Source organism: Mastigoproctus giganteus, chromosome 7, assembly GCF_048544385.1.
Source record: "Mastigoproctus giganteus isolate SK-2022 chromosome 7, ASM4854438v1, whole genome shotgun sequence".
NCBI classification, from domain to species: Eukaryota; Metazoa; Arthropoda; class Arachnida; order Uropygi; family Thelyphonidae; genus Mastigoproctus; species Mastigoproctus giganteus.
Genome location: NC_143581.1, coordinates 17,720,559 through 17,747,815, shown reverse-complemented (window position 1 = coordinate 17,747,815; position 27,257 = coordinate 17,720,559). Strand labels below are relative to the sequence as shown.

Genomic DNA, 27,257 nt, shown 5'->3' with positions numbered 1-27,257 from the left:
CTATAGATCTTGTATAAAACAAGATGCCAATCCAAAAAAATACAAAGGCTCTGGCATGCTCCTGCCAACCGTAACTGTAAGGGTCAAAAATCCATTAGTCCTCAATAGAAGTCTATGTTTATGCACCTATCAAATGTAGTTGATACAAAACTTGTAATCAAATGACCTTCCATAACAAAAACGGCTTGCCATCATCATAATGGAACAAATTTATATGACAGACTATCTGTCAAAAACTGTTTTCATGATGGAGCAACAAGTTTCAAATCAAGAAAAGTGTATCAAAATCACAATGTCTACATTTAATTACCTGAAAATTCTCACTCTGTTGATATACCCAAAGTGAGAATTTTCAGAGAAAACCAATTATGCATGATATAGACTACTTCGTAACAGGCCATTACACCTTAGGTGACCATATTTTAGAGTAAACAGTTACCATAACACACACTTTGCCACAACTTGAGAACCAACAATCTATTGTCATTTTCCCATGGGATGAACTGCTACAGTGGAGCCTCAACATATCTAAACTGCCGAATGCTGCATTTCCTGACTGCTTGATTACCAACAATAACCAAATTAGCATTAGCAGAGGCATATGATGCAAGAAAGCAAGCTTATACAGCATCAGCCAAAAAATAAAAATAAACCCTTCCCATTTCACCCATCCATTCATTCATTTCAAATGCTTGTCTAGTTCTGCCTTGAATTTACTTAAGCTATCAACTTCCACAACGACAGATGGAAGTTTGTTCTGTCAATTAACTACCCGCTGCCTAAAGGCAAATTTCTGCACATCTATTCGACACCTGTCTTTTCCTCAATTTCAGTTTATGCCCCCTCAGGTTTGTAATCTGAGCGAGAGAAAGAATCCTATTAGCGTTGATCGTGCTCAATCCATTCAAGGCCTTGTACACCTCAATCAGATCGCCTCACAGACACTGCAATTTGCAGAACTTTAGCCTTTCTTTGTAACAGCACCCCTTTGTTCCCCTCACCAGTCTTGTTGCTCTTCTCTGTACTCGTTCTAGCAACTCTACGTCCTTCCTAAAATGAGGCTTCCAGACCTATATGCAGTACTCAAGGTGTGCCCTGACAATTGCCTAATACAAGGGAATAATCACCTCATTGTCCCTGCTCACAAAATTCCCATATACCATTAACAAGACCCCATGACCTACTCTGGCAGCCTGTCTGCACTGTTCAGAAAATTTCATATCTGACTGCACAATTACCCCCAGGTCTCTTTCATTCTCCACTAACCTGAGTGCAACACCACCCAGTTCGTATGTTACTCTGGAGTTACTGCTACCCATAATATGCAGTACTTTGCATCTGTCAATGTTAAACTTCAGTTGCCACTTCTCAGCCCATCTACCCAACTTTTCCAGATCCTGTTGCAGCAGCATAATGTCATTACTGTTATTAACAATCCTGCCAACCTTTGTATCATCTGCAAACTTCGACATTAAGCTTGATATACCTTCATCAATATGGTTGATAAATATACAAAACAACAATGGACCCAACACCAAACCCTGGGGGACACCACTGATAACATTAGTCCACGAAGAGCTGTGTCCATTGATTACCACTCTCTGTTTTATTCCACTTGACCATCCTTTTATCCATTGTAGCAACTTGCCCTTAATACCATTCTGCTCCAATAAGCTTTCCTGAAGTCCAAGTATATGATATCAAAATTATTTTTTTGCATCCAGCTCCTTTGTTACCACATCATAGTATCCAATCAAATTGGTCAGACAAGACTTCCCCTTAACAAACCCATGTTGTGTCTCAATTAATACTGCAGTCTTGTCTAGATGATCTTGCAATGCTTCTTTAAACAGAAACTCCATTATTTTCCCCAGAACAGAAGTTAAACTAACAGGTCTATAATTATTTGTGTCGCCCTTTGAACCCCCTTCCTGAATTGGTGATATATTTGCACGTCTCCAGTCTGTGGGCACTTCCCCTGAGTCCAAGGATGCTCTCATAATTATGGTTAAGGGTTTGCGTACTTCCTTTGCCACCTCCTTTAATATAACTGGATAGATCCCATCCACCCGAGGTGTGTTTCTTATGTTTAACTTCATTCAACAACTTCTCCTTCACTTTGCTCTCAATTATTACAAAGTCATTTAACTTCCTGTTAGAGTTTGATAAACATCTGGCCCTCCCCTCCTTGAATCACTTCTGAATGTAGATGGGAAATACTCATTTAGTTTGGCAGCTATCTGAGAATGATCATCTACAGTCAAACCATTGATATCAAGTGGACCAATCTGATTCATTCTCTTTCTTTTATAGTTTATATAAGTAAAGAAGTCTTTGCTGTAAATGCTTTGGAAATTCCTCTATCCACCTAATTCCACCAGGCACATTTTGTTTGGAGGTGTGAAAAATGGTATTACCATGCACCTGTGCCTGATTTGCTAATGCCAAAATTGCCAATACCACTTAACTCTAACAACTTGATATGTGAAGTGTGAAATAATATCAGATTTACGTCTTTATAACAAAGGGTCATCATTGTGATTGATAATTTTGTACACAGGTGCTGGTGTGAAAGAAATATGAATACAGAAAAAACAAGAAAGCAGCAGAAGTATAATTTTGGAAAATTATAAATAAATAGAAATAAATTATAATACAAACCACAAATGTTTTGCACTTATAGCTACAGAACAACTGATTTTTGTAATAATAAAGGTATTTTCAGACAATCAGTTCTGCAAACATAAAAATGAATGACATCACACATTACTTTTGTTTAAGAAAAATAAAATTTAACATGTTCTTTAAAGGAATAATAAAAATAAATGTAACTTTTACCTACATATAATTTTGCAAAATAAAACCAAGTAACTTCAGATTTTTTTTTCATGCATTACAGAAAAACTTGGCTAGCAGGGTGGTTAAACAGAATTTGAAAAATAAAAGTTAAAATAAAAGGAAGAAATTAACCAAAACCAAAGAAATGAAAATACATGCATACCCTCAGGTGGGGCTGGAAAAGGATCTGCCTTGGGAGGGGTGCGTGACACTGTATACAACAAATGAAAATAAGTAAAATGCCAATAAATTTTTAAAATTTACAAATCTTTACAGTACATTACCAATTATAATAAGGATACTACTACCAATATTATGCAATTAAATATACAAGAGTGGATGACCAATAGTATCAATCCATAAGGATTTAAATTTTTCATAACAAATGCTTAATCTTCAAAATTTATTCTTTTCAAGATAACTTGAATGTTGCAACAGGAGAGTCATCCCGGCATCCTCTCCTCACCCATCAACTGTTTTAAGTCAGGGAGCATTCAATGAGTAATTCCTCTTGTCAGCTGATAGTTTCACAGATTAAGGTCTCTAAAGATTCCGAATGAGCTGCAAACCTAGTGCCTAACTTCATCTGTAGCTTTACATAGTAATATATACTGATCATCATAATTTCTCTCACTGGAAAAATAAGATCATCACAATGGTCAGTCATTTAAAAATTTCAAATTTCATCAATAATGTGGATTTAAGTAACTGTTGCTAAGTGAACAATTCACTTAATTTACTTGTAATCTCATATGCTGAAAATGACAAAAATCATAACTATTTACTTTAAAATAAATATAAATTTCTTATGATTCTTACTTTTGGCCAATCTCATATTTCCTATATTTCAAGGCTATAACATGTAAGTAGAGTAATTCAAGAATTTTCTGTTTTTTGAAAATTTCCAAATTTATTTGCCATTTGCAAAATACTTTTCCTTGCTCAGATATTTTCCACTGTTATATATGAGAGGGAGTAAAAAAAAAATAAATAAATATTAGTGCCTAAATTTAAATGACATACTACCAATGGGTGTAAATTCATGATTGGCACTAATATTTCTAAAATATAGGGTGCATTGATTCTACTGCTTGTCACTCCCAGTACATACAAGACAATCAATGTGGAAAATTCAAGCTAGTGCAATAGTGTTATTCAGTTCTTAGAGTGGAGGGCATCCCTCTAATAGAAATTCACTTGCATATGAAAAAAGTGTACACAGTGCAGCAAAGTAATAATAATAATTTAAACAAAAATATAACATGAGCACCACTCTAGGAGAGTGGCAATAGAGACACACAGAAGTGTGATATTGGTAGTTCTGCCAACCAAAGTTAAGTTTTAAGCAACTTAGTTGCCTAAACTTTTAATTGCCTTAAGTTGCTTTTTGTTCATCAAGTCTAATGTCCTCATGGATCAACATTGTTTTGTGTAAAGTCAGGGGAAAGTCCCAATGAAACACAAAATGTTATGAACAGTTTCTGGATGACACTCTGTCCCAAGCAGAAAAATTTCAATGGTTTAGGCATTTTAAAGAGGACAAAGAGGATGCAGCAGACAATCCTCAAAATGGACAAACATAAACAACAACCTGCAGCCCCAAATTGGTAGCCAAAGTGCACAATTTAATAGTAAATGACTGTTGTTTAATGCTCAGAATTCTAGCAAGTGATATAAATGTGAATAAAGCAGCTATAACATTCATAAATTACCACAGACTTGGGAAAAATACAAATATGCACAAAGTTTTTTTTACACTGTTTGCACGAGGATTCAGATGACTGGATGCTTGCAAAGATCTGAGAGCAAACCTGGTTTCCTAAATGTTATTACTGGGCATAAGAGTTGGTGAACCCAGTATGATCCCGAGATCAAAAGATAAAGTGTAGAATGACAATCACAAAGCTTACTAAGACCAAAAAATGTTTCCAGAAATTACGTATCAAAACCATGCTGATCATATTCTTTTATCACAAAGGTATAATCTAAAAGGAATCATTCCAGAAGGAATGAACTGTTGCCAGCAAATATTACTTAGAGGTACTGAAACATTTACTGGTGAGAATCAAGCACATGCATCCAGACCAGGAAGAGTCTGGTTAGCAGATGTTGCATGACAATGTGCCTCCTGACACAGGGATCAACATGCAGACATTTCTGGCTCACAAGCAGATTGCAATGCTCAGTCACACTCCTCTGACTCCATTAAATGTGGACATAACTGTAACTCTTGGCGTGGATGCAATATTGATTATTAATGCTTTTTTGATTACTGCTCCCTGTTCAACTTAGCATATCTCTGCAAGTGGCTGAGAAGTCTCTTAAATTCTGCTATGAAATAATTATCAACAATCATCCTGACTGAGCTCATACTCAATTTTATGCCCACCTATCTTGGAACTAAGTAGCAGAATTTGGCCTGCTACAGCAAAACTTAATTTACATGGTAACTCCATAAAAATAGACACAAAAAAAAAAAAAAAATATATATATATATATATATATATATATATATATACTGTGCTGCCGCTTTATTAGGTACATCCCTGCTGTGCACACAAATGGTTTGTCCCATAACGTTGCAAGTCACACGACCACAGTTGTGGATATAAATGCAGCAGAACAACCTTTCTAGTGTCAGTTAAGTGTACAAACCATTGCAAGAATGAGGAAAAGGAGTGATCTAACAGACTTCAAACGTGGCATGGTAGTAAGTGCAAGACGTGCTGGACAAAGCATCTCTGAAACGGCAGTTCTCCTGAATTTTGCACACACCACAGTTTCAAGGGTGTATCGAGAATGGTGCAACAAACAGAAAACATCCTCTCAATGGCACTCCTGTGGAAGAAAATCACTTTTTGACAAGGTTGGGAGGTCAGAGGAGGATGGCTAGAATTGTGCAAGCAAACAGACAGGCCACAATGTCATGCATCACGTCAGAATACAACTTTGGTGCACAGAACAAAATATTGCAGCGGACCACTAGTCGCACTTTTGTCACAAATGGGCTACAACAGCCGACTGCCACATCGCATACCTTTGTTATCAGTGAAGAACAAGACAGCATGCCTCCTGTGGGCACAGCAACACCAGCACTGGACTATCGAGGATTGGAAAACAGTTGCTTGGTCTGATGAGTCAAAGTTCCTGGTGCATCACATTGATGGAAGGCTTAGAATTTGGCGAAACCAACATGAATCCATGGATCCATCATGTCTGACGACTGCTGTGCAAGGTGGTGGAGGCAATGTTATGTTGTTGTTGTTTGTTGGATTTCTTGGTGCAAGGGCTACTAAGGCCATAATGCACCTATTTCAATCTTATTTGATACATGATTGTTATGTTAAATAAAAGGATTCAGATCAGGTGATATTTGTTTATCAATTTGAGGAAGGTAAAAACATCATTAATATCTTGTTGGTCTCCGAGAATCTGTTGTAAGGTAAGTTTATTAGAAGAATACAGATGTGAAGAGAAAGCTGTTTTTCTTTCTCTCAGATATAATGGGCATTCAATGATCAAGTGGTTTAACTGTGAGTTGAGTTTGACAGTTGCTGCATAGTGGAGGGTCATCCTGAGTGAGTAAAAAACTATGAGTTAGGTGAGTATGTCCTATTCGAATTCTAGCAAGTACTACTTCTTCCTTTCTGTTGCCTCTTAGGCTTGATAGCCACTTCTTGTGATCGTTTTTAATCTGAAAAAGCTTATTGCTTTTTTCTCCCTGCCAAATGGATAGCCATTTTTTTCTAACATTGGTATGTATGATGCGTTTTAAATCTGTGTAAGGTATCTGCATGTCTGATTTTATGTGACTGGCGTTCTTGGCTGCAAGATCTGCTTGTTCGTTTCCTCTGATTCCAGAGTGTCCAGGTATCCAACAGAAAATTAATTTTTGCCTGTTTGCAAGAAGCTGCACTAACTTGGTTTGAATTTGTTGTAGAAACGGATGACTGGAAGGAAATTTACACTGAAGAACAGATACAGCACTTAATGAATCGGTGTAGATAATAGTTTGAGGATATAATGACTGTTTCACATTGTCTAGAGCCATCAGGATAGCATACAGTTCTGCGGTGTAAATACTGTACTCCAAAGGAAGCTGCTGGGATATTGTATTGTTTGGTAGAACTGCAGCTGCTCCAACTTTACTATCTGTCTTGGAACCATCAGTGTAAATTTGGGTAAAACTAGAGAACTGAAAAGAGTGAGTTGCATGGATCTGCTGAATACTGAAATTTGGAAGTGCATTCTTTCCCCATTGTTGGAAATGTTGGTCAACATTGGCCAAGGGTATTTGCCATGGTGGCATAGCCGTGCTAATATCTAGAATTATGTCATTCATATTTAGTTCCCTGCACGTAGTTATGCTTTGTAATCTAATGCCACATGGTTTATTCTGCAAAGGTTTATTTTGGTACAAATTATGCCATTTTGGGGTGAATAAATACTGTTTTATAGGATGATGTGGGAAACTTCTGATTTTTGCTGCATAACTTAATAACAGAGCTTGGGAGGCAATGTTATGGTGTGGGGGAATGTTTTCTTGGCACACATTGGGTCCATTGATACCCATAGATTCACATCTGAATGCCACATCGTACCTAAACATCGTTGCTGACCATGTGCATCCGTTCATGATGACAGTTTGCCCTCAGTCAGATGGTTACTTCCAGCAGGATAGCGTGCCGGTGCACAAAGCCCGAATCACTATGGAATGGTTCTAGGAACATGACAATGACTTTTCTTTGCTGCAATCGCTCAGTCCCTGGATCTCAATCCTACTGAACATCTTTGGGATGAGCTGGAAAGGGCTGTTCACTGCAGGCCTACACCTCTGTCGAATCTCAAGGAACTACACGACACACTCATGTCTGCATGGTACTCCATTCCTGTATCTTTTTAACATCTTGTTCAATCCATGCCTAGATGAATTCAGGCTGTTTTGTAGCTAAAGGAGGCTCAACACGTTACTAGGTAGGTGTACCCAATAAAGTGGCAGCACAGTGTGTGTGTGTATCTCCATCATAACTTATCACAGGTATAAATCTTTCCTCTTACTTTGGTAGCTATCACAATACTCAGATTGTTTAATGTCCTTTTTATTCAGAATCTAAAGGGTTAGTGGTTTAGATAACAGTTATGTGATCTAAATGATTTTATGTGAAAAAGTACTAAAACAAAATTATCACATTTAAACAAAAAAATTCATGGTAATGAATTTATCCTACAATATTAAAAGAAAGAGAAAGACTGCTCGATTTTGGCTTGGACTCTTGCCCAAATCTGGGGAGTCCCCACAGACTAGAGAATGTATAAATGTACCATCACACAAGTGGTTCAAGAGCAATTAAAAAAATCATAAGGATTCACTGGAGAACTGTCCAAACAGGCAAGAAATTCATCAAGAGAGAAATGCAGCACAGTTTCATTAAAGAAAAATCTTTGGCCTATTAACATCAGTTATCTAATCAAATTTCCCCACAACCAATCCATGATTTGCCATTTGCCAAAAAAGTCTAACCAATTTTTTGATAAAAAATAATACACAGAACTATGCATTCAGCACTAAGGGAACTGTAGATTTCACATTGTTCCTGAGCAATGTCCAATTTTTTGTAAGCCAGCCACAATTGATGAAGACGAAATTAATATTTCTTGAATGCTTATTATTTTAGTCTTAATTAACTTAATTACTACACATCCATGATTGGTTGGTTGTTTTAGGATTTTATGGCACATTAGCATCAAAGGCTATAATGCACCAAGTCAAATATCCATGGAAGAAAAAAAAAAAAGTTATCAACATCTGTCCAACTTATTCTTCTTTTTGCATTCTCAATACTAAAATCTGGTTTTGCAGTGTCATTTCAAGACTAATATTAATTTTCTAGGCAAGCCACTCCATCCTTCCAACTTTGCAGCAATTATTGTCTTTTCTTTTTCTATGTTAACTGTTCTGTGCCTGTTAAAAAATCACATTGAATTTCATCAGTCTTTCCAGCAGCAATCTTATATTGTGGCCCTCACCAAAAAACTGGTTGCAATCATACATTCAGACAGTGAATGTTCTCCCCTATTTATTCTGTCCACATCAATGGCAACTCAAAAGGATGCAGAGTTGTTTCTTTACTCACAGGTTAGCTAAAGTATAACCTCTCTTTACTTTCAACTTAGATTAACTTTTGTTTTTATCTTAACTTGCATAATTTAGCATACAGTCATTTATAGTTTCTTTACACATGTTGGTTTGTTCATTTAATTTATAAATGCAAGATATCATTCCAGGTAAGATTATATAATTTAATAAAGTTATATATATATATATATATATATATATATATATATAACAAAACTTAAATTTTACAATTATTATTAGCTAGAAAAATAATTGTACTTTTCATTAGTGATCTGAAAAGGGTTAGATTGTTTGGAATGTGACAGGGTTATGAGGCATCATTTAGATTGTATCTGCAAATTGTGTGCACTATGGTTGATTTATCTTGTGCAATGATAACCCTCAGTTTCTGGGCAGAAAAATCATGCAACCTTCACCTGAGACTAACTTTGCCATGCTAGTATAGAAAGAAAAAAAAATAATAATAAATAAATAAAAAGTATTAATGGCATGTGAAAGGACTGAAAAAGTTTCAAATTTTTTTTTTCTGGCACATGAGGATAAAAAGGATGTCAATCTCAGTTTCATTTAAAATTAAAATTAGAAATAACCACTATGAATAATAACTAAATAAGAGAAGCATAAGGCCAAAGCTGACTTATTATTTTAGCTTTAATAAAAATTAAGTATATGAAATAACTCAAAATATTTAATGACTATAGGAAGTGTACTTTAATTCTGTTGCAAGATTGTGGAATAAATTGAAGTTCAACAATTTTTTACAAAAATTTGGATAGTAAAAAATGTACTTACATTCTCTCACTGGATGGAATATTTCATTATAATCCTCATGATCTTTAATATCAGCAAAGGACGATGAATCATCTCCAGGATCAATGTCTGGTGTTACAGGATCCATATCTTCCACAGTTTTCATTTCAACATTTCTGTCAACACATATCAGAATAAACAACAGTAAATTTGGATTTCAATACAGTTATCAATTAACTGACATGCTAGAAGCTCTACTAGCTACTGACATCTTATCATTGGATTACAATTTATTTGCAGAAAACTAGAACCAATATATTTATTTTTTATTACACAACAATAAAAACTGCAACACATGCAATTCTTGCAGTAAACTAATGATTTACATTCTTATATTGTTCTTTTGTGTCTTGGAAACAGTTTACACAGCATTAAACAAGCAGTACATACAATACAGCATTTGTGACAATTAAACAAAAAAAAAAAACACATACATCTCACAGCATGCCTCCATCTTAGTCTGTTTCTGCCAATACTAAAATAAACATTTATTGAGCAGTAGAAGCAGCAACCTTGGACACTAAATCAAAAATACAAATGATTCTACTGAAAATTATTTCTATTTGGTCTTTTAAATTGTAACTGAATGAGGTTTTAATTATCTCTCTATACATTAAAAAAGTTTTCCTCCTAGTGATATTTATTCAAGCCAATGGGAGAAGAGGGCAGGGCAATTATGTCACTTATTCGAGCCATAATTGCCTACAGGACACAAACCTGTTGCACATGCTTCACCCTCTAATACATGACCACACACGGCATCATTTGATGTTCCATTGTAATGTCAGCTGGTGAAGGGACCCAATATAGTTTGTATATTTGTAAATAATTTAGCATTTTGTAAATATTTTAGGCCTGCTCTTTTGAATGCAACAATATTGCTCTTGCATTACATAGGTCATTTCCTGATTAGATATTGATCAGTGCGTTTCAACAGGTGTGTCTGGAATTTGTGATGTTCGATTTGCTGATTAAAAGTAGAATTAACACAATGCCACGACCTAGATTGGCAATCACCAATTCCGAGAGAATGATGACTTCACGAATCTTCATGGAAATATATAGAGAAACATGCTGAAAGGTTATGAACTAATCACAGAATAAGCTCAATGATGACGGAGTAAGTGGAAAATCAATGCTACAGGAAGCATTGATTGAAGCAGATAGTTAATATGGACGAAAAACAGGCTGAAACTCAGAGAACCGTTAAACAGCTCAGATGTAATGTAAGATCTTCACAAAATCCTGATAACAAAGAAACCACTGAAGTATCATATTGTGATTTAGGTGATATGATAGATGAATGTCAACATTGCAACAGATTATCTTTTCATGGCAAATTCCACTCGGAAGAGCCATGCATTCGTGTTGTCATGGAGGGAAGGTATGTTTGCCGACGGCAGATGCCTATTCAGACGCTTTAAAGACTTTGTTGTTTGACAACATGGAAAAAAGGAGACACTTCCGAGAAAATGTCTGAGTCTACAACAATATTTACACCTTCATGTATTTTAATACCGAAAATACCAGACTTTCAAGGTGGCGGCGGCCCTTATACAATGCAAATATCAGGAGGTGCCATGGTGAAAGGATGCCGAGTTTAATGTCCGACAGAGAAGTTCCACAATTCAGCCAAATCTACATTTATGACGACGGAGAAGCATTGATGGAAAGAGCTAAAAGAGTGAAAAGGACTGATGTAGAAACATTTTCTCGTTTGAGTTTACATCAGAGGGGGCTGGCAAGCTAAATGAGCAGGGGACAGAGCCCCCTAGTATTTACTAATAAAATTATTTGTACTAGATCACTGGGTATCTCCTTAAAAGGGAGTGACAGTGAATAAATTTAGTCAAAATATTTTGTTAACTGTGCATGTAAAAATTGTGCTTTAACACACCATAATGTTGGATTCATAGTATTATTGTTGAAATAAAAGATGCTTTAGTTCTCCTCATCCTTTATATCAAAATACAACTATGTTTCCATAAGGAAACCCTTTCCACATTTATAAATTCCATATTCAAAGCATTTTTCAGTATTCAACTATTGCAAATTTCACTTTGCTGTACTTAACATCAAGAAAGTATTTGCATTTTTCTTTCAAACTGTATAATATCCTCTATAACAGTAGCTGCAAAAAGTATCCAAAGAATTAAAAAAAATTTTTTTTTTACTAGCATAGTTCACTAGCACAAAACATATGCAGCATCAAAATGCTTTAAAAATTTTGAAAACAGAAAGAACAGACTTATAATATGATCTAAATTTTTGTCAATAGCTCATACTAGTTCCCCATTGAAAAACTGCTTATGTACAACTTAAATCTCAATTGTACCAACTGGATATTATTACCAGCCATCTTCTGGAGCATACTAAATTTAATCCTGGGGGCTCACATCTGGTGAGTATGGGCTTGGCACACCCAGGGTCCTGAGCTGGATATCATCATTCTTCTCTTTTTTGGTGATTCCCTTCTAATTCTCTCTCTCTCTCTCTCTCTCTCTCTCTCTCTCTCTGGGTAACTAGGGAATTTTTTTTTTTTTTTTGCTGTTAGCATTAGCATTAGTAGAGGCATTTGATGCAAGAAAGCAAGCTTATGCAGCATCAGCCAAAAAAAAAAAAAAAAAAAAATCCACTTCACCCCTCTGTTCGTTCAAAATACCTGTCCAGCTGAGCCTTAAACTTATTTAGGCTATCAACCTCCACCACAAGGGATGGAAGTCTGTTCCACCAACCAACCACCCGCTGGCTAAAGGCAAATTTCCGCACGTCTATCCTACATCTGTCTTTCCTCAATTTGAATTTATGCCCTCTCAGGTGATTTTTCTGAGCTAGAGGAAGAATCCCATCAGCATTGAGCATGCTTAAACCATTCAAGGCTTTATACACCTCTATCAGATCACCTCGCTGGTGCCTAGTCTCCAGACACTGTAATTTGCAAAACTTAAGCCTTTCTTCGTAAGAGCACCCCTTTGTTCCATTCACTAATCTTGTTGCCCTTCTCTGTACTCGTTCCAGCAGCTCTACATCCTTCTTGAAATGAGGCCTCCAGACCTGTATACAGTATTCTAGGTGTGGCCTGACCATTGCCTTTTACAATGGAATAATCACCTCCTTATCCCTGCTGGAAAAATTCCTGTATATCATTGACAATACTCCATGAGCTACTCTTGCAGCCCGTCTGCACTGCTCAGAGAACTTCATATCTGCCTGCACAACCACCCCCAAGTCCCTTTCATTCTCTACCACTGTCAGTGTAGTACCACAGAGTTGATACGTTGCTCTGGGGTTGCTGTTTCCCATGTGTAGTACTTTACATTTGTCAATTTTAAACTTCATTTGCCACCTCTCAGCCCATCTGCTCAACCTTTCCAGATCCTGTTGCAGCAGCATAGTGTCAGTAGTGTCCTTGACAACCCTGCCAACCTTTGTATCGTCTGCAAACTTGGACATTAAGCCCGATATACCATCATCAATATCATTTATAAATACAGAAAACAATAATGGACCCAACACTGAGCCCTGAGGGACTCCACTAATAACATCAGTCCACGATGAGCAGTGTCCATTGATTAGGGTTATGCTGCAACCAAAAGTGTTGCAGCATAACCCTCAGGCTTCCTTGCACCATATAGCTAATAATAATATTATAAAAGCACAAATAATTATGTGTGAACATAAGAAAACACATGCTATCTGTTAAAATAATGTGAGGTTATTGTAATATTAAGTGGAAAGTTTGCTTGTATTATTAGTATTAGCATTAGTAGCAGCATATGATGCAAGAAAGCAGACTTATACAGCATATAAAAAAAAAAAAAAAAGGAAAAAAACCCTCCCATTTCAACATTCCATTTGCTCCAAAAGTTTGTCTAGTTCTGCCTTGAATTTATCTAAGTTATCAACTTTTACAACAGATGGAAGTTTGTTCCAGCAATCAACCATCTGCTAGCTAAAGGCAAATTTCTGCACATCTATTCTACAACTGTCTTTCCTCAATTTGAATTAATGTCCTCTCAGGTGCGTAATCTGAGCAAGTGTAAGAATCCCAACACTGAACTTGCTCAAACCATTCAAGGCTTTATACACTTCAATAAGATCACCCCGCAGGTGCCTAGTCTCCATACACTGCAATTTGCAGAACTTAAGCCTTTCTTTGGTAAGAGCAACTCTTTGTTCTCCTCACCAATCTTGTTGCCCCTCTCTGTACTCATTCCAGCAGCTCTACATTCTTCCTGGAATTGTTTTGTAACATAACTGGGGTTTATTATAAATTTTGTTCAAGTGGCACAAATGCATCATTCTATAAGTCAATTTATACCTACGTATAGAATAATACGTAGGTACAAACTGAATGTCCTTAAAATCATCTATCTCATATTAAGAAACAAATCACAATGAATTCCCTTATTCTTATTAACCCTTTGAATAAATAGCCCTTCTTTGTGAAGAAAAGTATATTCTTATTTATTCTCAGTGAGTGTCATTATTCAGATGGCCTGCTTTAGGGATTATTGTTCCTTCATTTGTAAGTAGCTAGGCATCCTCAGTATAAGTGCTCACAAGCCATGTGTTAAGTTTCTACACTATGATAGATGCCAAAGGATGTAGACGATTTACATCTGTATAAGTTTAGAGCTATCAAGCTTCAAACAACAGAAACTAATAAGCATTCGTGCATTAAGGAACTATGAAGCACAATTAAATAATTGCTACATTTCATGGATTTTCAGACACTTCAGCCACTTACAACATTTGTGCCATTGTGTATTATGTCTATAAAAGTGTAAGCACTCGCCCACACAATCTGAATATTGTACAGGCTGAAAAACTAAATAACTTATGGGGGAACCCTACTCTCTCCTCCCAAGACTGGCAAACTACAGTCCTGATTGAAGAGGCTTTTAGGATCTCTTCTGGTCATCAATGGGACATAAACCTAGACCTCTCCAAATGAGTGCCAAGTAACAAAACTACTACACTGTCATGCATAAAACTGAGAGGGCATAAATTTAAATTGAGGAAAGACAGGTAGGATAGATGTGTGGAAGTTTGCCTTTAGCCAGCGGGTAATTGATAGGCAGAAGAGACTTCCATCTTTTGTTGTGGAAGTTGATAGCCTAAATAAATTTAAGACTCAGCTGGACAGGTATTTTGGAATGAAGGGAGGGGTGAAATGGGAGTGTTTTTTTAATTTTGGCTGATGCTGCATAAGCTTGCTTTCTTGCATCATATGCCTCTGCTAATGCTAATAAGCATGCACTAAAACTGAATTATGTAAATGTGCTGTTCACACTATTACATCTCATTCATTGTACAATATTAAATGCTACGTTTATCAAGTTATAAAAGCAAAAGACTTTTATAACATAAATTCATCTGGTTGAAATATAGAAGTTAAGCAGCAAGTAGTTTTTACTTTTTAAAATTGACTAAAATTTTATTTTCAATGGAAAACTGGTTGTGAATCACTGACCAATATGGCATTCTGTGATATGAATTATAAACATTATACAGTAGAACCAGGATAAGAAATTCCCACATAAGAAGTTTTTCCCTGTACTAGGTTTGGTTTCTTAAGTCCAATTTCACCTCTATATACAGTGGTACCTTGGATTACGAGTAACTTGGTATGCGAGTGTTTTGCAAGACGAGCAAAAATTTTTAATAAATTTTAACTTGATAAATGAGCGAGGTCTTGCAATACGAGTACAGTCAGTCCTCGTATAACACGTGTTTACACTACACGAATTCGATCATACATGATTTATAAATACGGGAACGATATCTTATATAACACGAACCGAATTTGCTTATGCACGATTCGCCTTTGTGTTTACAAGAAATGGCAGTCGAACACAGAATCACCCCAACCGAACGCAGCCCGATAGGAATGAAGAGAAGATTTTGAAAATGTGTTTCCCCTTCAGTGAAGGGGAAACACATTTCACCATAATAACGTAAAAACCAACAATTCCAGCTAGTATAATCGCAAATGCAATTAGATTGAGTTTACTACTAGTTTATAACAGATTCAACTAGCAGGAACGCAACTGGAAATTGTTTTTATTGTTTTATGGTAGTAACCCCTAGAAATGTGCTTTAGTAAAATGTGAGGTGTTAATAGTGTATCTCTGCCTTTACGGTGTTGTTTATTCAGTTGCTACACGCGCGCAGCTTTGTTTATGTGTATCAAGCGTGCCTCCTCATTTTGTAATAGTGCGAGCGATGAATCTGGTTTCCGTGAAATCCTCAAAAGGAGGCAAAAGCAAGTGTCACTGGAAAGATTCCTTGTTAAAGTCGCACAAAAAGAAAAAGTCAACAGATAGCAGTGATTCCGTTAGAGACAGTGAAAGTCGTCCTACCCAATAATTAATAAATTCGATTGCTTTATGTATATTAAATTTAAATATTAAAAATATAAAAAGGTATGTATTTTGTATTAATCATTTTTACAGTATATGAATATTTTTGAGTTTTGGAACAAATCATCTGGGTTTCCATTATTTCTTATGGGGAAATTCGCTCTGATATACGAGTGCTTTGGATTACGAGCACGTTTCCAGAACGAATTATGCTCGCAAACCAAGGTACCACTGTATTGTAACGTATTATATTTTTGCATAAGAAGTTTCTCGGGTAAAAAGTCATCCTGCATAAAAAGATCATGTAAAGAATACACAGCGTATTTTTATAATGTTTTCCCACTTAATGTTTTAAATATAGAAATTCTTTATTTTTAATATTAAACAATATAAACATTTGGTAATCAAACAAGTTATTTCCAAGCATTATTTTAGTTCATAGTAAACCACCGAAGTAGGTGAATCCTACTTCGGTGGTTTACACTACCTCCAATAAGTAACGCTTCACCACTGAGAAGACTAATGTTACTTATTCTCGGCGGATATCCGCCGAGAATACGCTGGCGAAGTATTGCCTATTCCAGAATCCAGTGTCGAAGTGGTGCTTATTCTAGGTAGTTCAATATTAGGCAATTTGTTGTGAAGGTCAGGCCACACCTTGAGTACTGTATACAGGTCTGGAGGCCTCATTTTAAGAAGGATGTAGAGCTGTTGGAACAAGTACAGAGAAGGGAAATGAGATTAGTGAACAGAACAAAGGGTTGCTCTTACAAAGAAAGGCTTAAGTTTTGCAAATTACAGTTGTTGTTGTTGTTGTTATTTGGTTTTTAGGTGCATTAGCAACTAAGGCCATATTGCTCCAGGGACATGTGGTGGTTATTCCCTGACCTTTCCGCCTCCTCTGTATTTGGTGGTCACGGGCTCGAACCCCGGTTTAATCAAGAAGCATGTGCTACGCACTGCTGCTCCTGCCCACCTGGCTACGGAGGCGTCGCAAATTACAGTGTCTGGAGACTAGGCACCTGCAAGGTGATCTGATTGAGGTGTATAAAGCCTTGAATGGTTTGAGCATGCTCAATGCTGATGGGATTCTTCCTCTTGTTCAGAATAATCGCCTGAGAGGGCATAAATTCAAATTGAGGAGAGACGGTTGTAGGATAGATGTGCGGAAGTTTGCCTTTACCCAGTGGGTGGTTGATTGCTGGAACAAACTTCCATCTGTTGTTGTAGAGGTTGATAGCTTAAATAGATTCAAGGCAAAACTTGACAAACATTTGGAGCAAGGGGATGGGTGAAATAAGAGGAGTTTTTTTTGGCTGATGCTGTATAAGCTTGCTTTCTTGCATCGTGTGCCCTTGCTGATGCTAATATCTATGATTAAAAAAAAGGTATTCATAATATGAGATATTACAAAACAAAAACGATGCCACCTACTTCGGTGATTTACTACCAACTAAAATTATGCTATGCACTAACATGTTAGATTAGTCAATTTTCCATAGTCCGATGCTTTCAGCCTTAAAACCATTTTAGTATAAAAATTTGGATACAATGGAAGTGATATATTGCAGTTGTTTTCATCGATATCCATAATTGGGTAGCTTCAACCACTTAAAGCACAGTGAAGCATTTGCTGTTAAGTTCTGATTTTTCTGAACAGTTCTGAATTACTTAGGGGATTATTCTCTGTCTTATTGTAATTGCGACCTTTTAAGGTATGATGAAACTCCAAAGGAGCTCACCCTTCCAACTTGGTAATGAGTTTAATGACTAGCTTGTTAAGCAATTAAAAATCCTCAGTTTAAAAATGTTTTCCATAGATAGAGTAAAATGTTTATAAATCCTGAAATAGTACTTAAAAATAATCTTTAGCTTACGTATGTTCATCTTTTCATTTTCATTTGTGTACTTAATATTTCACACCCTTATGTCATTTTCCCTTCTAAGAAGTTCTAAACCTCCAGTCCCTTGGAAAACTTCTAATCTGGGTTCTGCTGTATATCTAAGAAAGAGTTTTATATTAACTGTTTATAACATTCATAACTGTTATTGGTAGTAATTATAAGATTAATTTTCATCCTGCTGCTTATTATGGCATATCCACTGAGCAATAATGAGAACTAATTTTATAAGAGAATCAATTTCTGCAAGAGGATTTATTTTACCACAGTGTGAATGAAAGTGAGGTAAGGTGTCACTGTTTCATCAATATAAGAATATTATAACACAAAAACTTAAAAATGATTAAATATTTATTCTCACACTGAACAAACCGACATGCTGAACACACTGAACAAACTGAATTACACTGAACCCAAATATCTCGCACTGAACAAAGCGACAAAAAATGTAACTGCAGTATTAATTTGCATTACCCAAATGGAGAGTATGAAAACCCAAAAGTGGTTAACATCAAAGGAATATTTCCAGCTGAATTGGCCGTGGCATTTGTACAAGAAGAGCTGGAAGAATTTGAGATAAATTTTGCAATGGATATTTTGTAAGCATCCCTAGATAGAACTTCTGTAATGGCAAGGATTTGAAAATTCTATGGACAATTCATCGATTATGTTACAACCACAGGACATATATGAAACAGCCAAAGTATTATATAATACAGAAAAGAACTGTAACAAGTACAATGAATATAACAATGAACACTTCTCTGAATCATGAAGAGTGTTGTTGTTATTGTTATTTGGTTTTTAGGAGCATTAGCAACTAAGGCCATATTGCTCTGGGATATGCAGTGGTCATTCCCTGACCTTTCCGCATCCTCCGTATTTGGTGGTGACGGGCTCGAACTCCGGTCTAATCAAGAAGCGTGTGCTACGCACTGCTGTTCCTTCCCACCTGGCTACGGAGGCGCCATCATGAACAGTGTGATAACATTTCAATTTGGGGACATTAAAAAACTTATTCTGTGGAGGATTAAGCAGCTTAAATATTCTGGTTGCTATATAATAATAATATTGAAATCAACTTTTAAAAATTAACTGAGTACAACTCATAACTTAATCAAATAAGGTTTTTTTTAAAAAAATCACTAAAAAAAAATTCACTATTACAAAATTACGTTAATTTAAATTAACCAAGACAAAAATTGTTAATTTATAATTAAAAAATTAATAAAAATAAAATATTATTTTTCATTGCAAAACTAAATGGAATAATCATATTTATGACCCATATTTAACAGATTTTTAAAAACAGAATTCAAAATCAAAAATGCTTTATTCAGACCTGAACCTCTTACATTATTAGGATGACTAAATGCTGATTTATTTATTAAGAGGATTTATTTTAAAACAGAGAATGCATATAAGGAAACATAAAAGTATGTCAGCAGGACAGACATGTGAAATTATTGGAATAAACTTTAATCTAGTGTTGTAAAAGTAGATAATTTTAATAAATTTAAGGAAGGATTACACAAATTATTAGAAGTGATGGACAAATGACAGTTTTTTATGGCTGATGCCATATAAGTTTGCTTCCTTGCATTATTTACCATTACAAATACTAAGCTAATAAAATTTAAACATTTTAGTATTTCTATGTTAATTTAATCTTATCAGCTGAGTTATCGACTAATTTAATTATTATAAACATTAACACTGATGTTCAAAAATGATAATGGTGAACTTGAAATAGGATCAAAACTAATATGTTGGAAAGAGACAATTCTAGGATCTCTCAACATAAGAAATCTGTGCACCACTAGTTTTATTTTTTAAAAACTAAAAAAATGAAACATTTATGATAGAAAAGTTAATATTTAATGAGCTGGGTAGGAAATAAAGGAACAAATACACAAATTAATCAAAAATTCAGATAGAAATGAGAATTTTAAGAAAAATGAATGGAATACACAAATGGAAAGACTATTAAAATAACGAATAAGAAAAAAATCTTGGGATAACAAATATCCAATCAAAGGTAAGTGAAACAAACTTAAGACGTAATAGGCATGTTAAAATGGTGGGAGAAGGAAGATTTGCTAAACAGAAATGAATAGTAACAGGTTCAGAGGCAGACCAAGAGAAAAGCAGCATGATGGCATCATTCAGAAGAAAGAGTACCCCATCTAGGGCTAAAGATCTAACAAGAAACAGTACAGAATAGAGGAACACAGCAAATGCAAGGCTAATAATCTGGGAGGTATGATTTGTGATATCACAAATTATCCCTTTGTATAAGGCAATGGTCAGGCCATGCCTTGAGTACTGCATACAGATCTGGAGGCCTCGATTTAGAAAGGATGTAGATTTGCTTGAGTGTGTACAGAGAAGGGCAACAAGATTGGTCAGGGGAACGAAGTGTTCTTACCAAAATAGGCTTAAGTTCTGCAAATTGCAGTGGCTGGAGACTAGGCACCTGTGAGGTGATCTGATTGAGGTGTATAAGGCCTTGAATGGGTTCAGCACACCAAATTCTGATGGGATTCTTCCACTTGCTCAGATTACAAACCTTAGGGGACATAAATTCAAATTGAGGAAAGACAGTTGTAGAATAGATGTGTGGAAATTTGCCTTAGTCATTGGGTGGTTAATTGCTGGAACAAACTTCCATCTGTCGTGGAAGTTGATAGCTTAAGTAAATTCAAGGAAGAACTGGACAAACTTTTAGAGGGAATGGATGTGTGAATTTTTTTTTTTTTTTTTTTTGGCTGATGCTACATAAGCTTGCTTTCTTGCATCATATGCCTCCATTACTACTACTACTACGAGCACCCAGTGGGTATAACATATCTTGGTGATGATGATATTTCAACTAACATTATTTCCCAATATAAAACTTTAATACAAATGAATCTAAGAAACACTGGTTATAGAAGTAAAACATTACATAATTAAATATCATATGGTAAGAAAAATAAAATAATGTTCCTTACTCAGGATATTTGCTTGTTGGTTGCCCTTTAATAAAGTTTCTTCTCATATGAATTCTATATATGAAAAAAATTGGGAAAGCAGTTTTATTACTAACTTAAATCACAGAGTATTATCTATTTTACTAATTTTCTATAATTTCTAGACAATATTTAATTTAAATATATTTTGTATAGTTTGAATTGTACAATTTAGAATTTTAAAGGAAACAGCTATTGGATTTTTTTTAAAGTCAATATTATGCATTTTGCTGAATTTCAATTTAACTGATACAGAATTTTGGATATTTAAGAAATTGACTGATATGCATGGGAGGACCACTTCTTCAAGGAGCATAAGTATAACACATCTGGGCCCCCAAAGCCCAATTGGGGGCACTCTGTGTGGATAAAGGGACCCAGATGGGCCAAACTTTAATTCTTGCACCTGTCAGTCCTCCTGAACATATGGACCAGACTTAAGTACAGCAGACTCTCGATTTATTGGGATCCAATTAACTGGAACACTTCAAGACTCCAAATTAAAAAAAAAAAAAAAAAAAAAAAACAAACAAACAAACCAACCAGAAATCATAAAATTCAAGTAATAAATATAAAGGTATAAACAGATGTTTTGAAAGTTGTAAATAAGCAACAAGAAGCAGTGTTATAAGTAGTCATTGGGAGATTAGTGTGCCTATTATCTTGCAATTCCTGCTGCTTCACACCTGCCGCTTAAAAAAAAAAAAAAAAAAGAGACCAAATGTTTAGTTTGTTTTAGTGCGTTGTCAATTGTTGTGTTCCATTTCACCACAGAAGGACAAATTTTGTTTCGCCATGCATGTCAGGAATGTTGGATTTTTTTTTTTTTTGTTTTGTTTAGAAATTGCGAAAATGATGGGCAAATGTAAGAGTTGTGCTTTCAATTAAACAAAAACTTGAAATTATTCAAAAGTTTAAAAATGGTGCATCCGTTAAATCTCTAAGGAACTACTATAATGTTAGTGACAAAACCATACGCAACATTGTAAAAAATAAAGGGAAGCTATCAGATTTAAAATCAACATCGTAAAAAATAAAGGGAAGCATCATATTGAACACGCAAGTAGAGCGTAGCAAGTTTTTTTGTTTTTTATCTATTGCCATACTTTTTACGTAGGTTGCTGAGCATTTTTCAATACATGTATTTTTGTATTAAATGGGAAATTGATTATCCGGGAATTTTTTTTACCATCTATCCCGGAAAATTGAGAGTCTACTATATTTATACTGCAAGAATGTAGGAGCTTTAGTTGGTGGATATATTTTTATAAGTTCCAGATGTCAAATATATTATACTATAAAAAAAATTTCATATTTACAAATTGCCATATATATATTATCAACGATCAACATGTACAAGTCATCGGGAGATCACTGGTGTGTACCAGGGTAACTATGGACACAGCACATTATGTTATTAGGTACACAGAGTGAGATACTTTTTAAGACAGGTGGGAGAAAGCAGTTTCACTGTAACAGCAGTGCTTTCAAAGAGTAGTACAGTATTTATTAGTCTGGTGCATTTTCTAAGTTTCCACCAAGAAAAATGTTTATTTTGGAACATTTACCTTGTATCCAAATAATTTTTGCAGTGTCAAGAGACATTCCATAATAAATATTCCATCAGACCTGTACCAGTTAAGGCAGAAGCAAAATATTACAAGCCTGATGGAATATTTATTATTATTAAATGTTTCTTGACACTGCAAAAATGGCATTCATGCCATTTGAACATATTATTTGTAGATCTGTATCAAATACATGAACAGGCTGACAGAGCCGCCTGTTCATGTATAAAATTCATGTACCAGGTATTCATGTACAAAATTCATGATGCCATTCTTCCTCTTGCTGAGACTACCACAAATGAGGGGGCATAAATTCAAGTTGAGGAACAGATGTGTGGAAGTTTGCCTTTAACCAGCAGGTAGTTGATCGTTGGAACAGGTTTCCATCTGTTGTTGTGGAAGTGAAGGGTTTGAATAAATTCAAGGAAGAATTATACAAATTCTTGGAGGATACGGATGGGTGAAGTGTGTAGTGTTTTTTTTTTTTTTTGCTAATGCTATGTAAGCTTGCTTCCTAGCATCATTTTTCACTACTACTACTAAAATCTAAGAAAATTATACTGACATTATCCTATGCATCCAGTTTTTGTGAGAATAATATTAGTGTAGATAATCTGACTTAAAACAAATTGCAAATGAATGACATTACTAGAAAATGATTGTAAAACGTTATTAAACAAGAGCTGTTATATTTGCATTATAATATACACAGAAAACTCGAAAAATTCAATTATTCACTTGATGGAAGTGAATCTGTCTTACAATCTTGTGAAAAATGTATCCCTACACTCTCTTGAAGGGGATAAAGGTGAAGCTGCTGATTTTTCTTTTTACTCACCAGAGCCATAAAGGTTAAAATTAAAATCATCTGAGAAGATAACACTACTGTATTCACTGACTGCTAGATGGATGTATTATTTTTCCCAACTTAAATGAGCTTCGTGTGCCTTTTCATCTGAAGATGTTTTCCTGCCTAGGATAACAGGCATTTGGCTTTCAATCTATTGCTACATAATCACTTATGGATGGTTTCATAATTTATGGGGCTCAAAGGCTTCTTCCTGACTCCTGCCAACTTTCAATGAACTTTTAGAGACTTTATAAAAGTTTTTGTCAAATAATTATACCTCCTTTCATAAGGGTCATATCATGCATAGACAAAAAATTAATAATTATAATAATAAAAAGTAACCATAGTATTTGTTTTATAATTTAGTAATGTTTCAAAGAAGATGAAGACATATGATCTGTTTGTTGCTTAGATTCAATTATAAGTGAAATTTTTAGTTTTTCAAGTCTATCAATTAGATCAGTTTTTATGTAATATTTTAACAAAAAATGAAAATCTGCTTCAGTGTTAATTTGGTTACAAATTCCCCAATTTTTGATAATATTCCATAACAGAAATATTATCAACACTAAATGCTAGACAGTATTTTAAAGGAATCTCACATGCTTTCAGGTTATTCAGAAGAATATACGCACTACTATACTCTGTAGAATCACATTCCAAATTCTGGCCTAACCGGTTTATATTTGGTTTAGATTTAAATTACTTAGCATATATTGATCATTACAGAAACAGAGAACCTCTTGTCGTTTTTTGCCTTCAGTCTGGGTAGTTGGCCCCAGTTGAAGTCATCTAGATTGTCGGTAAAAAGCGATAATGTTTTTTTTTTTTTTTTTTTTTTTACTATCTGCATGTTTCTCTTTGCGTTAACTTATATTTAATTATTTATTTATATTTATTTTTACCGTATCCATCACATAGGGGGCACCACATATTATTTTTACGACTATTACATTATGTCCTAGATACGGTAAATATGTAGTATGTAATATGTATGTATATATTTAATCTTATTTTAATCATTAAATGACGTTCTCTGTCGGGTCAACAATGATTAATATATGCTTACATTTATATTTTACTTATATTTATTACATTTGATTCTAATAATTCTAAAATTTATTTACATTTTATTTATTTACATTTGATTTATATTTGGCCTAACTGGTTTATATTTGGTTTAGATTTAAATTACTTAACATATATTGATCATTACAGAAACAGAGAACCTCTTGTCATTTTTTGCCTTCAGTCTGGGTGGTTAGCCCCAGTTGAAGTCATCTAGATTGTCGGTAAAAAGCGATAAATTTTTTTTTTTTTTTTTTTTTTGCATTTTCTTAAGTCCCTGATAGTATTATTATTTGATTGATCCTTATCCTTAATATTTTATAATTTTTTATAATATTTTATAGACATTATTGGTGTATTGTATGATTGCTTGCAACTGCATTGACCCATAAATATTAGGTACAGTTACTGTCGTTTTAACTTTCTTTTCTTTTTTATCACTAATATAATATATATATATATATATATATATATATATATTTTTTTTTTTTTTTTTTTTATTATTATTTATTTTTAATTTCACTGTATTTTAATAAAGTCTTATTTTTTACTCTATCGTTTCATCAATAGTGACAATATTTGTTTCAGTATGCTTATTCTTGACACACAAGGCTTTTTGCTAACAAGTCAATTTTCTGTTATTGACTGGTTCTACAAAGTAAATTTGATTCATTTTAAAATTTTGTAAAAATGAAACCTCTTTACATACAAACATTAATCAGTTCTTAGTTTTACTTGACTGTCCAACATTAGTGACAGTTCTGTCAAAAATTTGTTTCTACTTATATCAACAAAGTCAAGTCTTCTCAACCAGTGTTTTCCGTTTCAAGTATTTTTAGCCTCATCCAACCTTTCCATTTTCTTCCCACCTGATTTTCTCCTTTCTCCCTGAGACCACATGGTTCTACTCTGGACTCCAATTTATTCATCTCACACCTCCCCCCACTCCAATTAGGATCCCAAAACTCCAACAGTCTCAGCTCTATATCAGCTACAAAGTGATCCCACCCCACCACAGTTTGCAGGCCCACTAGAATAGTAGAAAAATCTACTACCGTGATGAGTACCGTGAACCTGCTGGTATTTAAAGATGCACCGCAGAACAAAGAAAATACTGCTGAAGAAGAAGGCAGGAGCCTTCGAAAGCTATGGTTTTATCGCTTTTAATTTAGTATATTTAATGTGTTTTATTGTTCTTAACCCAGTATATTTTAAATGTTCATTTCATATATTTTAGTTGTAAAGTTAAATATAATTTATTATAAATACATAGTTATCAAGATTCCAATTTTCGTTTTCGTTGTGTTTTATTTCTACATAAGATTGGTGAAAAACATTTAAAACTACAATATGAATATACCCAACCTCAGAGGCCTGTTTGAAGAATAAAAGATCCATATGCTGCAAAATATATTAATAATATTTCAGTGATAAAAAAATATTTATAAACTTACCCGGTGTTAGAGAGAGGTGACTGTGTAATATATGCCATGTTGCCTTGACTGGGTACACATCCAAATGGTTGAACCCTTTTCAGATCAACCACATAGACTGACACATTGGTCAGGAAGAATGCACCTGCAATCTAAATTATTATTTTAATATTTTTATGAATTTCAAAATTGTAAAATTTTTTGTAAATAACAGATGGGATTATTCATTCATGTGAAATCTAAATAATATTTGCTTACATCTGAGAGTAAGCAAATTTCTCATCAATTATAGGGGCAAAGGAGAAGGCATTACAAACAGTGGTTTAACAATCGCTACTCAAGTTAACAATGTTTGGGATCATTATACAGGATTTCACACAAATTCTCTACCTGAAACACTATCTACAGGGACACAAGTTGTTCAAGAAAGTTTTGTTTCAATTATTCCCACACACGAAACAAGGAAATAAAGTAAAACATTAACATTTAGAAAACAGCCTGCTTCTTCACTGTTTCTGTTGTTTGTTTGTTATTTGGTTTTTAGGAGCATTAGCAACTAAGGCCATATTGCTCCGGGATATGTGGTGGTTGTTCCCTGACCTTTCCGCATCCTCCGTATTTGGTGGTGACGGGCTCGAACCCCTGTCTAATCAAGGAGCGTGTGCTACGCACTGCTGCTCCTTCCCATCTGGCTATGGAGGCGTCCTTCACTGTTTCACCAGCTTAAACATGATTATCACAGATATCAGCATGGACCCCATTTAAATAAAACTTCAACTACCATAAATAATGATCTTATAGTAGTAATGTTAAAGGCTTCAAGTATGTAGACTTTTCTGATCAATTGATACCCTCAAATACCATCTGTACAACTTTTGTTGTTTCTGCTTTTCAGTGAAAACTAGCGATGGGCAAAAGGGGGGGGGACAACTATTACCCAAATAGGAAAAGCACTTATCTTTGGTTTTGACAATATCAGATCAAATCCCTCTACTGCTGCTCTTTTCATTTCCTTAATTTCTTTTCATTTCCTCAATTAGTTGATTTCATAATCAACTAATTTGCATACAATCAATTACATTTAAATTATTGAAATAAACAATTATTGATCATTCAATAATTATTTATGCACATCAAATAATTAGTTATGCACATCACTAATGAAAACATGATCTGTTGTAGTTCAGATTTTTCACTTAAAACTTGCCACCCATAATGAAAAGGATCGGGTAAAAATCCAGACAAGCTTACGAAGTTCTCATGTGGGACTGAGTTAG

The 27,257-nt window shown here is 34.7% G+C and overlaps 1 protein-coding gene across 3 annotated transcripts in view; it reads right to left on the bottom strand.

The window, feature by feature from the left end:
• The window catches only part of LOC150082590 (katanin p80 WD40 repeat-containing subunit B1-like), a 300,395-nt gene that overhangs the window by 85,863 nt on the left and 187,275 nt on the right, over positions 1 to 27,257 (bottom strand). For 2 of the 3 annotated variants that reach the window (XM_090377540.1, XM_090377538.1), the window contains exons 10-13: positions 26,002 to 26,132; positions 21,044 to 21,097; positions 9,767 to 9,900; positions 3,002 to 3,049 (exon numbers count right to left, since the gene is read on the bottom strand). In XM_090377540.1, the coding sequence (XP_090233666.1) occupies positions 3,002 to 3,049; positions 9,767 to 9,900; positions 21,044 to 21,097; positions 26,002 to 26,132 (367 nt within the window). The remainder of the gene's footprint in view (positions 1 to 3,001; positions 3,050 to 9,766; positions 9,901 to 21,043; positions 21,098 to 26,001; positions 26,133 to 27,257) is intronic. The other variant, XM_090377539.1, reaches the window with a different exon arrangement.